General features: G+C 36.9%; 4 protein-coding genes across 12 annotated transcripts; all 4 read left to right on the top strand.

The window, feature by feature from the left end:
- The first annotated feature begins 440 nt into the window (after window positions 1-440).
- On the top strand, window positions 441-3,044 carry AT3G19440 (Pseudouridine synthase family protein). 2 transcript variants are annotated; one of them, NM_112831.5, is made up of 10 exons: window positions 441-871; window positions 940-1,002; window positions 1,098-1,250; window positions 1,350-1,397; window positions 1,484-1,564; window positions 1,696-1,809; window positions 1,910-2,011; window positions 2,173-2,284; window positions 2,372-2,418; window positions 2,513-3,044. In NM_112831.5, exons 1-10 carry the CDS (start codon window positions 524-526, stop codon window positions 2,876-2,878), a joined length of 1,434 nt encoding a protein of 477 aa, NP_188575.1. In that variant the 5' UTR covers window positions 441-523; the 3' UTR covers window positions 2,879-3,044. The 2 variants fall into 2 exon arrangements, with proteins under 2 accessions (NP_188575.1, NP_001325528.1); NM_001338395.1 differs by having other exon boundaries at window positions 2,173-2,418; window positions 2,513-2,999.
- A 1,078-nt stretch (window positions 3,045-4,122) lies between these two features.
- On the top strand, window positions 4,123-6,984 carry ATCAD4 (GroES-like zinc-binding alcohol dehydrogenase family protein). The gene is made up of 5 exons (NM_112832.4): window positions 4,123-4,696; window positions 4,812-4,925; window positions 5,683-5,910; window positions 5,998-6,437; window positions 6,528-6,984. The coding sequence occupies exons 1-5, from the start codon at window positions 4,605-4,607 to the stop codon at window positions 6,749-6,751; spliced, it is 1,098 nt and encodes a 365-aa protein (NP_188576.1). The 5' UTR covers window positions 4,123-4,604; the 3' UTR covers window positions 6,752-6,984.
- A 29-nt stretch (window positions 6,985-7,013) lies between these two features.
- Window positions 7,014-9,075, top strand: AT3G19460 (Reticulon family protein). Of its 7 annotated transcripts, none has more exons than NM_112833.4 (6): window positions 7,014-7,409; window positions 7,675-7,855; window positions 8,103-8,244; window positions 8,347-8,416; window positions 8,505-8,650; window positions 8,737-9,053. In NM_112833.4, exons 1-5 carry the CDS (start codon window positions 7,346-7,348, stop codon window positions 8,648-8,650), a joined length of 603 nt encoding a protein of 200 aa, NP_566635.1. In that variant the 5' UTR covers window positions 7,014-7,345; the 3' UTR covers window positions 8,737-9,053. The 7 variants fall into 7 exon arrangements, with proteins under 7 accessions (NP_566635.1, NP_001325447.1, NP_001325446.1 ...); NM_001338399.1 differs by having other exon boundaries at window positions 7,096-7,409; window positions 8,505-8,655; window positions 8,737-9,068; NM_001338397.1 differs by having other exon boundaries at window positions 7,053-7,409; window positions 8,103-8,416; window positions 8,737-9,075.
- A 102-nt stretch (window positions 9,076-9,177) lies between these two features.
- AT3G19470 (F-box and associated interaction domains-containing protein) lies at window positions 9,178-10,829 on the top strand. 2 transcript variants are annotated; one of them, NM_001035650.3, is made up of 2 exons: window positions 9,178-9,408; window positions 9,509-10,829. In NM_001035650.3, exon 2 carries the CDS (start codon window positions 9,512-9,514, stop codon window positions 10,658-10,660), a length of 1,149 nt encoding a protein of 382 aa, NP_001030727.1. In that variant the 5' UTR covers window positions 9,178-9,408; window positions 9,509-9,511; the 3' UTR covers window positions 10,661-10,829. The 2 variants fall into 2 exon arrangements, with proteins under 2 accessions (NP_001030727.1, NP_566636.1); NM_112834.1 differs by having other exon boundaries at window positions 9,270-9,408; window positions 9,512-10,760.
- The last annotated feature ends 189 nt before the right edge of the window (window positions 10,830-11,018 follow it).

The raw sequence follows: 11,018 nt of genomic DNA on the forward strand, positions 1-11,018 counted from the left end.
TTTAACAACCAATAGAGACGCAATTGCATAAAAAGGATACTGACACGGAAGTAGCAGACTTCTAAATCTCTCTGTTTTATAATCAAAACTCACTAAGAATGTGCAAAGATCAACTTCCTTTTTATCAAATATTTATCTTTTTCGCAAGCAAACCAATGAGTATTTCTCTTCAAATTTTTTGGTTACTATATCTCTTTTTTATCACCTAAGCGCCGTCGTTTCTCTTCAAATCTCTCTGTTTTATAATCAAAATTCAGTTATTTTTAACAACTGATTTTTTGTGATTATTTAGAAAGTGAAGACAAAATGTTAATCCTCACCTCATGGAGGATTTACCAAAATAACAGAGAAATTAACGCTAAATTAACAGTTACAGTATTACTTTTGTCAGAATTACCAATTAATTATAAGCAAAAATATGAATTATTTGATTAATGAGTAATGACTATCGGTTCCATCTTTCCCAAGTTCCTCTGCTCCAAAACCTCTTAAACCCTAATTCGAATTTAGCCTAAACCCTAAAATGGCCAAATGGAGACTTGCGACTGCGACGCTCCGTCGACAACTTCAATCCTCATCGCCAACTATCTCTACCTTCAAGAATCCAACCAAAGCATTGTCTGCGGCGGCTCATCAGTCTACTCGCAGCTACAGTACAACTCAGACCGATGATTCGAGAGGGAAATGGTTAACTTTACCTCCTTTTTCTCCCACCATCGATGGCACCGCCGTTGGAAAGGATCTCCTTTCCGACGGAGACTCTGTCAAATCTTCAACGGACAACTCAAAAACGACGGCGCTTAGGTGGATTCTTCGTTGTCGTCCCGATTTACCCAGAACTCTCGTTCAGAAACTCTTCCGCTTAAGACAGGTTCCTAGTCTCTTCCAATCTTGTATTCAACGAATTGTTGTCAGTTTCTTACATTGTAATTGATTCAGGTTAGAAGAGAAATGTCTATGAGTGTTGATGGTGATGAACTACAAAGAAGCCAGCTTAAAAGGGTAATGTTATTTTGTTATCTATTGATTGGAACAAGAACTGTTTTGTTGAAAGGCTGCTCTTTTATCTGATGATGTTGATTTCTGACCCTTGAAAGGTGGCAGCTAAGGAGTCCTTGAATGTAGGAGATAGAATTTACCTTCCTTTATCGGTTGACAATGATACGCCGCAGACGCCACCTGCTAAGAAAGAAAGCTTTCAATGTAGTGATGAAGAACGCAAATTCGTTTGCAGTTTGGTGTTGTATAAGGTTTTGAAACTGTATACTATTGGTTTGCTTTTTTGTTTTTTTATTGATGTTATATACTTATATAGATTGATAGATCTTAACTGTGTGTTAATGTGCCAGGATCCAGCCATTATTGTTTTGAATAAACCTCATGGTTTGGCTGTTCAAGTGAGTCATTTATACTTCGCATTCTGTTGTATTGTGTATCATATTCTTGGAGCTTGTGAAATGTGATGACATTTGCTCTTTAATAGGGTGGGAGTGGGATCAAAACCAGTATTGATGAACTCGCTGCCTCTTGCTTGAAATTTGATAAATCAGAATCTCCCCGGCTGGTTAGTTGCGAATCATAGTAAAGCACTGATTAAAACTGTATCTAAACGAAAGTGTATGATTTATTATGTTGTTTTTGTTAATTTGAAAAGTATGAATCTATTGGCTTATGCAAGTATGGGATATGTATTAGGTGCACAGACTTGACAGAGACTGTAGTGGACTTTTGGTGTTGGCAAGAACACAGACGGCTGCAACAGTTCTTCATTCCATATTCCGAGAGAAAACAACTGGTGCATCCGCATATGTAAATCCTCTGCTTTCTCTCCGATCTTTCCATTGCTTGTCATGGATCGTGGGAAATAAACATAAGTTTCTCTTCCAATGACTTTTATTTTACTTGGCAGGGTGTCAAAAAGAACGTAAAATCCTTGAAAAGAAAATATATGGCACTTGTGATCGGGTGTCCACCACGTCAAAGGGGACAGATTTCAGCGCCACTCAGAAAGGTCTTCACACTCTGTTTTAGCTAGAGAGTTTTATCCATCTGAGTTTTTAGTCTATTTTGTTTTATCTAGGAGTTGCTTTGTTTGTTCGAATTCGGTCATTGCTTTTGCTGCTTTACTGGAGTCAAATTTGAAGGTAAAATATATGTTAAATATCTGGGTAGGTGGTTGTGGATGATGGAAAATCTGAACGTATCACTGTTAATGACAATGGAGAACTCGTTTCTACTCAGCATGCTATCACCGAATACCGAGTGATTGAATCTTCACCACATGGTTAGTGAGACTGACTTCCATTTCTATTCAGTTAAACTTAAAGCAAATGATTTTGCCTTGAGTTTTTAGCACATTGTTGAATTGCAGGATACACATGGCTTGAGCTTCGCCCTTTAACCGGGAGAAAACATCAGGTCTCTATAGATATTCAGTTTTTGTTTCAACTTTCTCTCTTTTTTATGTTCTCTTAATACTAATCTGTTTTCAACTGTTCTTCGATTGCCACAGCTTCGTGTACACTGCGCTGAAGTGCTAGGAACACCGATAGTCGGGGACTACAAATACGGTTGGCAAGCTCATAAAGCCCGGGAACCTTTTGTCTCTTCTGAAAACAACCCAACCAAGCAATCATCATCTCCTTTTGGATTGGATCTGGATGGTGGAGATGTCTCTTCGAAACAGCCACACCTTCATCTCCATTCAAAGCAAATCGATCTGCCAAACATATCACAGCTCTTGGAGAAAATGCAGGTCTCTTCAGACTCTGATATTTCGGATCTCGATAGCCTTAAATTCGATGCTCCATTGCCTAGTCATATGCAACTAAGCTTTAATTTGTTGAAATCTAGAGTCGAAACTTGTGACAAAAATTAGATTTTTTTTCTTACCGAGCTTTCTTCTTTGTGTTCATTGAGGCCCAAGTATTTGTGTATTTGGACCTGAATATTCTCATACAAAGATAAATAATTATAATTAAATGATTTTTCGCATATAATCATTATTGTGGTATGATTAACACAGTTGGTGTGATGACTGATTGACACAATAATCACCGTTTGGATTCGATTCCTTTAATACTTGTCACTAGAGTTGTTTGACTAAACAGCTAACTTGTCACTAGAGTTATTGTGTTTGTATTTTGATCTGTTATTAATCTGATTGGGTATAATTACAGATAGAGAGACATCTATATTGTAATTAAGACAATCTTAAAGTGTAAACTAAAAAGATCTCTCTGACCTCTGGAAAACGAAAGGTGGGTGACACATCACTCTAGCTATGAATATGATGAATATTCAGTACCTAACCGAACAAAGACTGGTTTGGTATTTTTATTGGAAAAAAGAGATAAATAATTGTGAATGTGAATTATCCTGTCTGAAAGGTAAGCTGATGACATGGCGTTATATGATTGGACGAGCTTCAGAACAAAAGAGTAGCGTCGAATCGAATCTTTACCTACTACACTTTGAACTTTGAAGTACATTACCTACTTCCTCCTTGATCGAACGTCTTTTCTCAAAACTATTTTATTTCCCCAATTAAAGTAGTGGTGATAAATTCACAAAAATACAAACACTTTTATTTTTGACGTCAAAAACAAATACTTCTTTGAACAGGCTATTACAATATTTTTAAGAAAAAAGTAAGCAAAATAGTCCACAAACCAAAATCTGTAACATATTAAACGATTTATGTTTTTTTTTTTTTTTCTTAACTAGAGAACAATTCGGGCTTTTACTAAGGATGATGAGTGTAGTTACCGAATAGTGTATTCATATAATCTTTTAATGAGCTTAAGATATGATATTATTTCGACTAATCAGATAAGAGTAGTTAGATAATTTCGTAATAGAGCAACTCTTTCGCAAATAAAACCATTGTAAACATTACCAATTAGTTTTTCTTTTTTTTTGGTCACAACCAATTAGTTTGTTTGTTCTATTTTATGAAGTGCGTATTAAAGCTAACGTGTTTACAGTAACGCCACACAAATAAAAATAAAAATAATTATGTACTTTATGGATTTATAGAAAAAACAAGAATAGTCACCAAAAATTGATTGTGTCATATATCTTTTGTCAACTATTTTATCTTATTTTTCTATGGATATGTATGTCCAAAATGTTAGACAAAAAACCAAAAAATCATGTCCAAAATTTCGTTAGGCTGCCGATATCTCTGTTTCCCTTTCAACGACTATCTATTTAATTACCGTCGTCCACATTGTTTTTAATATCTTTATTCGAGGTTGGTTTAGTTTTTTTTACCAAACTCACTTTGCTACGTTTTTGCCTTTTTGGTATGGTTGTATTTGTACCACCGGGAAAAAAAAGATAAGAGGTTTGGTTGGTCGAGCTTACTGATTAAAAAATATACACGTCCACCAAATATTAAAACAATATATCCCATTTTTCCTCCTCTCTTTTGGTATTACATTAATATTTTATTATTTCCCCATTTGCTCTGTATATATAAACATATGTCAATAGAGTGCCTCTACAGTCATGTTTCCATAGACATAATCTCTCACCATTGTTTTTCTCTGCAAAACTAAAGAAACAAAAAAAGAAAAATCGGAGAAACCAAGAAAAAAGAAATGGGAAGTGTAGAAGCAGGAGAAAAGAAGGCTTTAGGATGGGCTGCAAGAGATCCTTCTGGTGTTCTCTCTCCTTACTCCTACACTTTAAGGTTTTGTTTCCTCTTCTCCTTTCACAAGAAAATTTGGTTTTGTTATGTAGAATTTTTATGGTTTTATTGAACTTGTTTTTGTTGAAAATTGAATTTTGGTTTTGTTAATATATAGGAGCACAGGAGCAGATGATGTGTATATAAAGGTTATATGCTGTGGAATATGCCATACTGATATTCACCAAATTAAAAATGATCTTGGAATGTCTAATTATCCTATGGTTCCTGGGTAATTTCTTCTCTCTTTTCTTATCTGCCTTATTTTTCAGCTTTATTCTTGACTGGTGTCCATGAATGGCGATTTTCTTTCATCTGTTAAAAATGGATGTTATCGCTAGACTTCAATTTAGATCCCAATCATATATAAATAAGATGGTTTCAGATTTTAAATGGAATTACATCTTTTTAATTTATTTGAAGTTATGCATAGATTGTTGGTAAACTTAAGTATATTAGCACTTGTGACTAGCTTAATAATTTCTAAGCGTGCTAGAGATAACTCCAAACAGTACATTTTCAAATGTAAGTAAATTGTTTAGACATATATTTTAATTTTAGATAACCTAAGGGCAAAAACAAATATTAGATAATCTTAGATTGTAAATACATGAAATTCTTATTTTTAATGGTTCAGATGAGTTGATTAGTAAGTAGTTAACCATATGATATGTAATATTTTGTACAAATGTTATTGATATATTCTTCTCGGAATTTAGATACCCATTATATGATGCATGTTGTTAAATGACTTTTGTGGTATGACAGAAGATTTTGGTATAAAGTTGACTTGACATTATTGTTAATTTGAAGATAATTGAACGTGCTACTGTTACACATCTGACATTCGTTTATAACCACACCTGTCACTGTTTAGTCTTCTAAATTAATATGCAAACAAAAAACTCTGTCAATGTGGGACTTGTAGGGGTAACTGAAATATACGAGTAAGATTCCGTAATAACTAAAAGTGTAATTTTGATTTACAGGCACGAGGTAGTAGGTGAGGTGTTGGAAGTGGGATCAGATGTGAGCAAGTTCACCGTAGGAGATGTAGTCGGAGTCGGCGTGGTCGTTGGATGCTGCGGTAGCTGCAAACCATGCAGCTCAGAACTTGAGCAGTATTGTAACAAGAGAATCTGGAGTTACAACGATGTCTACACCGATGGAAAACCTACTCAAGGTGGCTTCGCCGACACCATGATCGTCAATCAAAAGTAAGCACACGCACACACCTTGTTTCACAAGAAACACACAGAGCATTTGTTTCTTCATCCACAAGTAACTTATTTTTGTTTCAAAAGGTTTGTGGTGAAGATTCCAGAAGGAATGGCGGTGGAGCAGGCTGCACCGCTACTCTGCGCGGGAGTAACGGTTTATAGTCCGTTGAGCCACTTCGGTCTAATGGCGAGTGGGCTTAAAGGAGGGATTCTAGGGTTAGGTGGAGTAGGGCACATGGGTGTGAAGATAGCTAAAGCAATGGGACACCATGTGACTGTGATAAGCTCATCAGATAAGAAAAAAGAAGAAGCTATCGAACATTTAGGAGCTGACGACTATGTGGTGAGCTCTGATCCAGCAGAGATGCAAAGACTCGCAGATTCCCTTGACTACATCATTGACACCGTACCGGTGTTTCACCCTCTCGACCCTTACTTGGCTTGTCTTAAACTCGACGGGAAATTGATTCTCATGGGTGTTATCAACACTCCTCTTCAGTTCGTGACCCCTCTCGTCATTCTTGGTCAGTACTATTTCTTGCGTTTAAATCATATCTAGCTAATAACAACAAAATTCAATAGCAAACCTGATGTTTTTTTCTATATTTTGACAGGGAGGAAAGTGATATCAGGGAGCTTTATAGGGAGCATTAAAGAGACAGAAGAAGTGTTGGCTTTCTGCAAAGAGAAAGGGCTTACGTCGACGATTGAAACTGTGAAGATCGATGAGCTTAACATTGCGTTTGAGAGGCTTCGCAAGAACGATGTTCGTTACAGATTTGTGGTTGATGTTGCAGGAAGTAATCTGGTGGAGGAGGCTGCAACAACTACAAACTAAAGAGGGCAGGGCACATTGATACATGAACGAAAAATTGTAACGGGCTTGTTTGTCCAACGAATGTTTTGTTGTTGTCTTTTTCAAATGGTTCAAACACGAATGCTTTGGCTTTATTTTTTTCTAATCAATGTGGATTTTCTGTTTACGTGTGTTTGTCACAAGAAAATCATTATGATAAGAATTTTCTTCCACTTGAACTCAAATTTGTTAACAATTCTGAATCTGAATTATGGCTGACACCAATTGAAACTGAGAACCAGTTTAAAGTGATTATAAAGAAAAGTGAAATCTTTTTATTGCCAACCAACTTTGGGCTAAGTATTAAAAGAAAATAATACTTTTTTGATAAGAAAAAAAAAAGAGGAAAATAATTTGATTATAATTAAAATCTAAAAACTTTTTCGCGGAAGCGTTAAGGAAAAATCTTTGATCTTTGGAAAGGAAGAGAGCAGGCGCAATCGAGTAATCCAAAGGAGTTGCGTTGTTCTGCGATCACGAAGCGGTCTCTCGGCAAATCTTTCGACGCAAGACATCGATTCGTGTATTTCATTTTTGCTTTGGAACTCTATGCGGAAGAACCCTAATTGATTCGCCATGGGAGATTCCGTTTCTTCTTCATCCCGCGTTTCTGTTCATCAATCTCTTGGTGCTGGTTCTGGTCAGTCTCTCTATTCGATTTATTGAAGCCTATTTTGGCTTTTCTCGAGTTTCGCTTTCGATTCAATCGCTCTAGAGTTTCGCTCTATTCGGAATCTGGAATGTTGCGTTGATTGGCGTAAATTGAGGGTTTTGTTTGATTGTTATGTGCATTTGGGGAATTTTTAAACTTGATCATAATTATGAACAACAATTTCACGTATTTGGAGACATTTAGGAATCTCTTGACTCGTGACTCTTGTGTCCTTAAATGCAATTTTTTGCAGTTGCTGATTTGCTGCTATGGAGAAACCGGACTGGTGCAGTCATTTTGCTAATCTCTTCTACTGGGTTTTGGTTCTTATTCGAGAGAGCTGGATACAATCTCTTGTCTTTCGTCTCCAATGTTCTGCTTCTTCTCGTTGCGATCTTCTTCTTATGGGCCAAGTCTGCTACAGTTCTCAACCGGTAAATCTCTGCTTATTCTATTCACTGCATTGTTGTGGAAAAAGATGAAACCTTTATGCGGCATTGATGGATTGTGTTGATAGTAGAGCTTGCATTAGCTTCTTCTTTGTTAAGTTACTGCTTCACCATTTGAAAGAGACTATTTTGGAGCATAAAAGCTTATGAATACTGGAACTTTGCTTTGACAACCCGAGTCATGTGTGTTTTTATTCTTATAAAGTATACAACTGATGTGGTTTTATTTCAGACCGCTACCTCCAGTTCCGAATATGGAAATCCCTGAGGAGTTTGCAAATAAGGCTGCTGATGATCTTCGGGTTTGGATCAATTATGTACTGTCAATTGCAAGTGATATCACCATAGCTAGAAATCCGATTCGTCTCCTTCAGGTTTTCTTTCATCACTTGTGGCAAACCATTTGTTGTATCTTTTTGTTTCTGCATGTGATGTATCTCACTGTTCACATCTCGTTTGTTTTTGCTGTGAAACAGGTTTCTCTTGTCTTGTGGGCTATATCCTATGTTGGGACTTTAATCAACTCCCTCACTCTTGTTTACATTGGTGAGCGTCTAACCTTTTCTTGTCGGTTATATAGTCTATGATCTTGGTTGATATGATTAACTAATGTGTCGCTGTTTTTATCTTGCAGGAGTTCTTCTCAGTCTTTCTTTTCCTATTGTGTATGAGAAGTACCAAGACCACATTGATGAGAAAGTGAACTCGACTTCTAAATTCGTTCGAAATATCTCAAGGAAGTTTCCATTGCCCATAAACAAAGAGAAGAAACATCAGTAGGTAGTGTAAGTAGTCTCTGATGAATTGATCCTTTGTGGTCCGAGAAAGAGTTAGTTTTCGACTGAGGTTTTACTGAAACGCTGCAGGTGAAAAACAGTCCATTTGGTCACCAGACTAATTACAGCTACAAGAAGGAGCCATTACTGTAATGCTACAAGAGGATAGTCAAAGAGCAGCGGAAAAAAGTGAATCACAGTACAGATTTTCGTTCATTTCTTTCTGTTTCGCTTACTAGGAGTTTTCTTCTTGTGTGTTTTTGTTGTGTTCAAGATTCATGAGTTTCTGGTTTTTTTGGTCTTTTAGTTTACACGAATGCTTTGTTGCAGTATTGTTCCAGTAGAAACGAGAAAGATGAATCTAATACAACTTGAGAGGTTATTCAATAATTAATTTGTTGATTATTAAAGATTACAGTTACAGTTTCAACCAAAACAAAATGTGATATATGTGCCTAGTCGTCTTATCTCTCTCTCGTTCACATTGGATAGGCTTTTGGGCTTTTAAAGTCCACTTTCAGTGAACATGGACCCGATTGAGCTTTATGGGTTCTTGTTTGTTTGTTCTGTCGGTCGTGATTCCTGAGGATAATTGATCTTTTCTTCTTTGTTAACCTAAGTTATTTGGGATTTGCTCTTGTTTTGTTCTGTCTTAATCGAATCCTCAAGGGATTGTGCCGTGACTGCCGTCTTCAATTGTTTTATATATATCGAGAGGCCGAAGAAATCTGTAATCACAGACAGAGGAAAAATAAGAATAAGGTGCAGTTTTTTTGTTCTTTGTTGTTATTTAAGAAGATTAACGTAAATAGTTTCCGACATTAACTAGTTTGCGTTACATTGGTCCTGGTTGATAATGAAGAAGATGTACAATCTTCCAAGAGATTTGCCGGAGGAGGTGCTCTGTAGAATTCCGTTGACATCTCTGAGGCCTGTCCGATCTACTTGCAAAAAGTGGAGCACTTTATCCAAATGTGGGAGCTTTGCAAAGAAGCACCTTGCTCAAGCAAAAGTACTAGCAGACGCAAAGGAGTTTATGGTGGTCTTGATGATGAATTTTAGGGTTTATTTGATGAGAGTCAATCTTCAAAACAACGTTGTTGAATCATCATCATCATCATCATCATCATCATCATCATGTATAAAACGTGAAGCTAAACTTATTAGCTTAGGCGATGAAGAAGCTGATATATCTCAAGTCTTTCACTGTGACGGTTTATTGTTATGCATCAGCATCACCGAATCCAAGACTAGGCTCGTTGTTTGGAACCCGTATTGGGGGCATACCCGGTTATTCGAGCCCACACATCAATTCAACAAATTCGATAGCTATTCGTATGCTCTCGGATACGACAAGAGCCGCAAATCCCACAAAATCTTGAGGGGTATTACTTGTTTGGATCCCTTCAAAATCTACGATTTTAACTCTGACTTATGGAGGGATCTTGATGTAACTCCGGAGTGGCACTTATGGCAAATGCTCCATGGCGTGTCTCTCAAGGGAAATGCCTACTGGTTTGCTAGAGAGAATTATACCGAAACAATGGACACAGACCATTTTTTCTTACTCTGTTTTGATTTCACAAGCGAGACATTTGGGCCGCCTTTGCCTCTTCCGTTTGAGTTTGCTGTTTCTGAAGATACTATGAGTGTATCTAGTGTTAGAGAAGAGCAGCTTGTTGTATTATATCAGCCGTGGGATTATTTACAGTTGGACATCTGGGTGACGTCTAAGATTGAGCCCAACGCTGTGTCGTGGAACAGCAAGGTGTTCTTATCAGTGAGTTTAAAACAACTCGTCAGCCCTCAGTTTCAGTTAACTTTTGGGAGTTTCTTCATCGACGAGGAGAAGAAAGTCGCTGTGGTTTTTGATAAAGACTACGATAATAAGCGCAACATAGCTTACATCTTTGGAGTGGATGGATCCTTTAAAGCAGTTGATCTCGGAGATTCAGACCGAAAGTGTTTTCCACTTGTGTGCTCTTATGTTCCAAGTCTAGTGCAACTTAATTAGTCGACCATCTATTCCTTGCTTACTTTTTTTCTTCCTCTTTTGTCATCTTCTTTGAACAAGATCATTATTTGTTAGTCAATAACATATTAACTTGTTTCTCATACTTGTTTTTGTTTGCCATATATATTTGAATTCGTTTCCAAATGGTGCACACGCTCCTTCCCCTGCAGCTAATCGTTTGTTACTTTCAGTCCCCTTAAGTTGGAGCAAACTGTATGCTTCTTGGTTGGCATTCTCCGCGAAAGCATGCATCGTTTCTTCCAAGAGTCTTTAGGTATTGATAGTTCATCGTTTTCTTTTTCTATTGTAACACAGTAGCAGTTAAAGATAAGTCGAACGGGTGATCTTTTTGTTCATT

This window comes from Arabidopsis thaliana, chromosome 3 (genome assembly GCF_000001735.4).
Source record: "Arabidopsis thaliana chromosome 3, partial sequence".
Lineage (NCBI taxonomy): Eukaryota > Viridiplantae > Streptophyta > Magnoliopsida > Brassicales > Brassicaceae > Arabidopsis > Arabidopsis thaliana.

What these genes read in the sequence shown, in the direction of transcription:
- AT3G19440 (NM_112831.5), top strand. Translation starts at nt 524, where the DNA reads ATGGCCAAATGGAGACTTGCGACTGCGACGCTCCGTCGACAACTTCAA. An exon ending in AACTCTTCCGCTTAAGACAG is followed by an intron (nt 872 to 939) that starts GTTCCTAGTCTC and finishes TAATTGATTCAG; the next exon opens with GTTAGAAGAGAAATGTCTAT. An exon ending in GATTGAATCTTCACCACATG is followed by an intron (nt 2,285 to 2,371) that starts GTTAGTGAGACT and finishes GTTGAATTGCAG; the next exon opens with GATACACATGGCTTGAGCTT.
- ATCAD4 (NM_112832.4), top strand. Translation starts at nt 4,605, where the DNA reads ATGGGAAGTGTAGAAGCAGGAGAAAAGAAGGCTTTAGGATGGGCTGCA. An exon ending in CCTTACTCCTACACTTTAAG is followed by an intron (nt 4,697 to 4,811) that starts GTTTTGTTTCCT and finishes GTTAATATATAG; the next exon opens with GAGCACAGGAGCAGATGATG. An exon ending in GACCCCTCTCGTCATTCTTG is followed by an intron (nt 6,438 to 6,527) that starts GTCAGTACTATT and finishes ATATTTTGACAG; the next exon opens with GGAGGAAAGTGATATCAGGG.
- AT3G19460 (NM_001338397.1), top strand. Translation starts at nt 7,346, where the DNA reads ATGGGAGATTCCGTTTCTTCTTCATCCCGCGTTTCTGTTCATCAATCT. An exon ending in ATCTCTTGGTGCTGGTTCTG is followed by an intron (nt 7,410 to 7,674) that starts GTCAGTCTCTCT and finishes AATTTTTTGCAG; the next exon opens with TTGCTGATTTGCTGCTATGG. An exon ending in CCTCACTCTTGTTTACATTG is followed by an intron (nt 8,417 to 8,504) that starts GTGAGCGTCTAA and finishes TTTATCTTGCAG; the next exon opens with GAGTTCTTCTCAGTCTTTCT.
- AT3G19470 (NM_001035650.3), top strand. Translation starts at nt 9,512, where the DNA reads ATGTACAATCTTCCAAGAGATTTGCCGGAGGAGGTGCTCTGTAGAATT.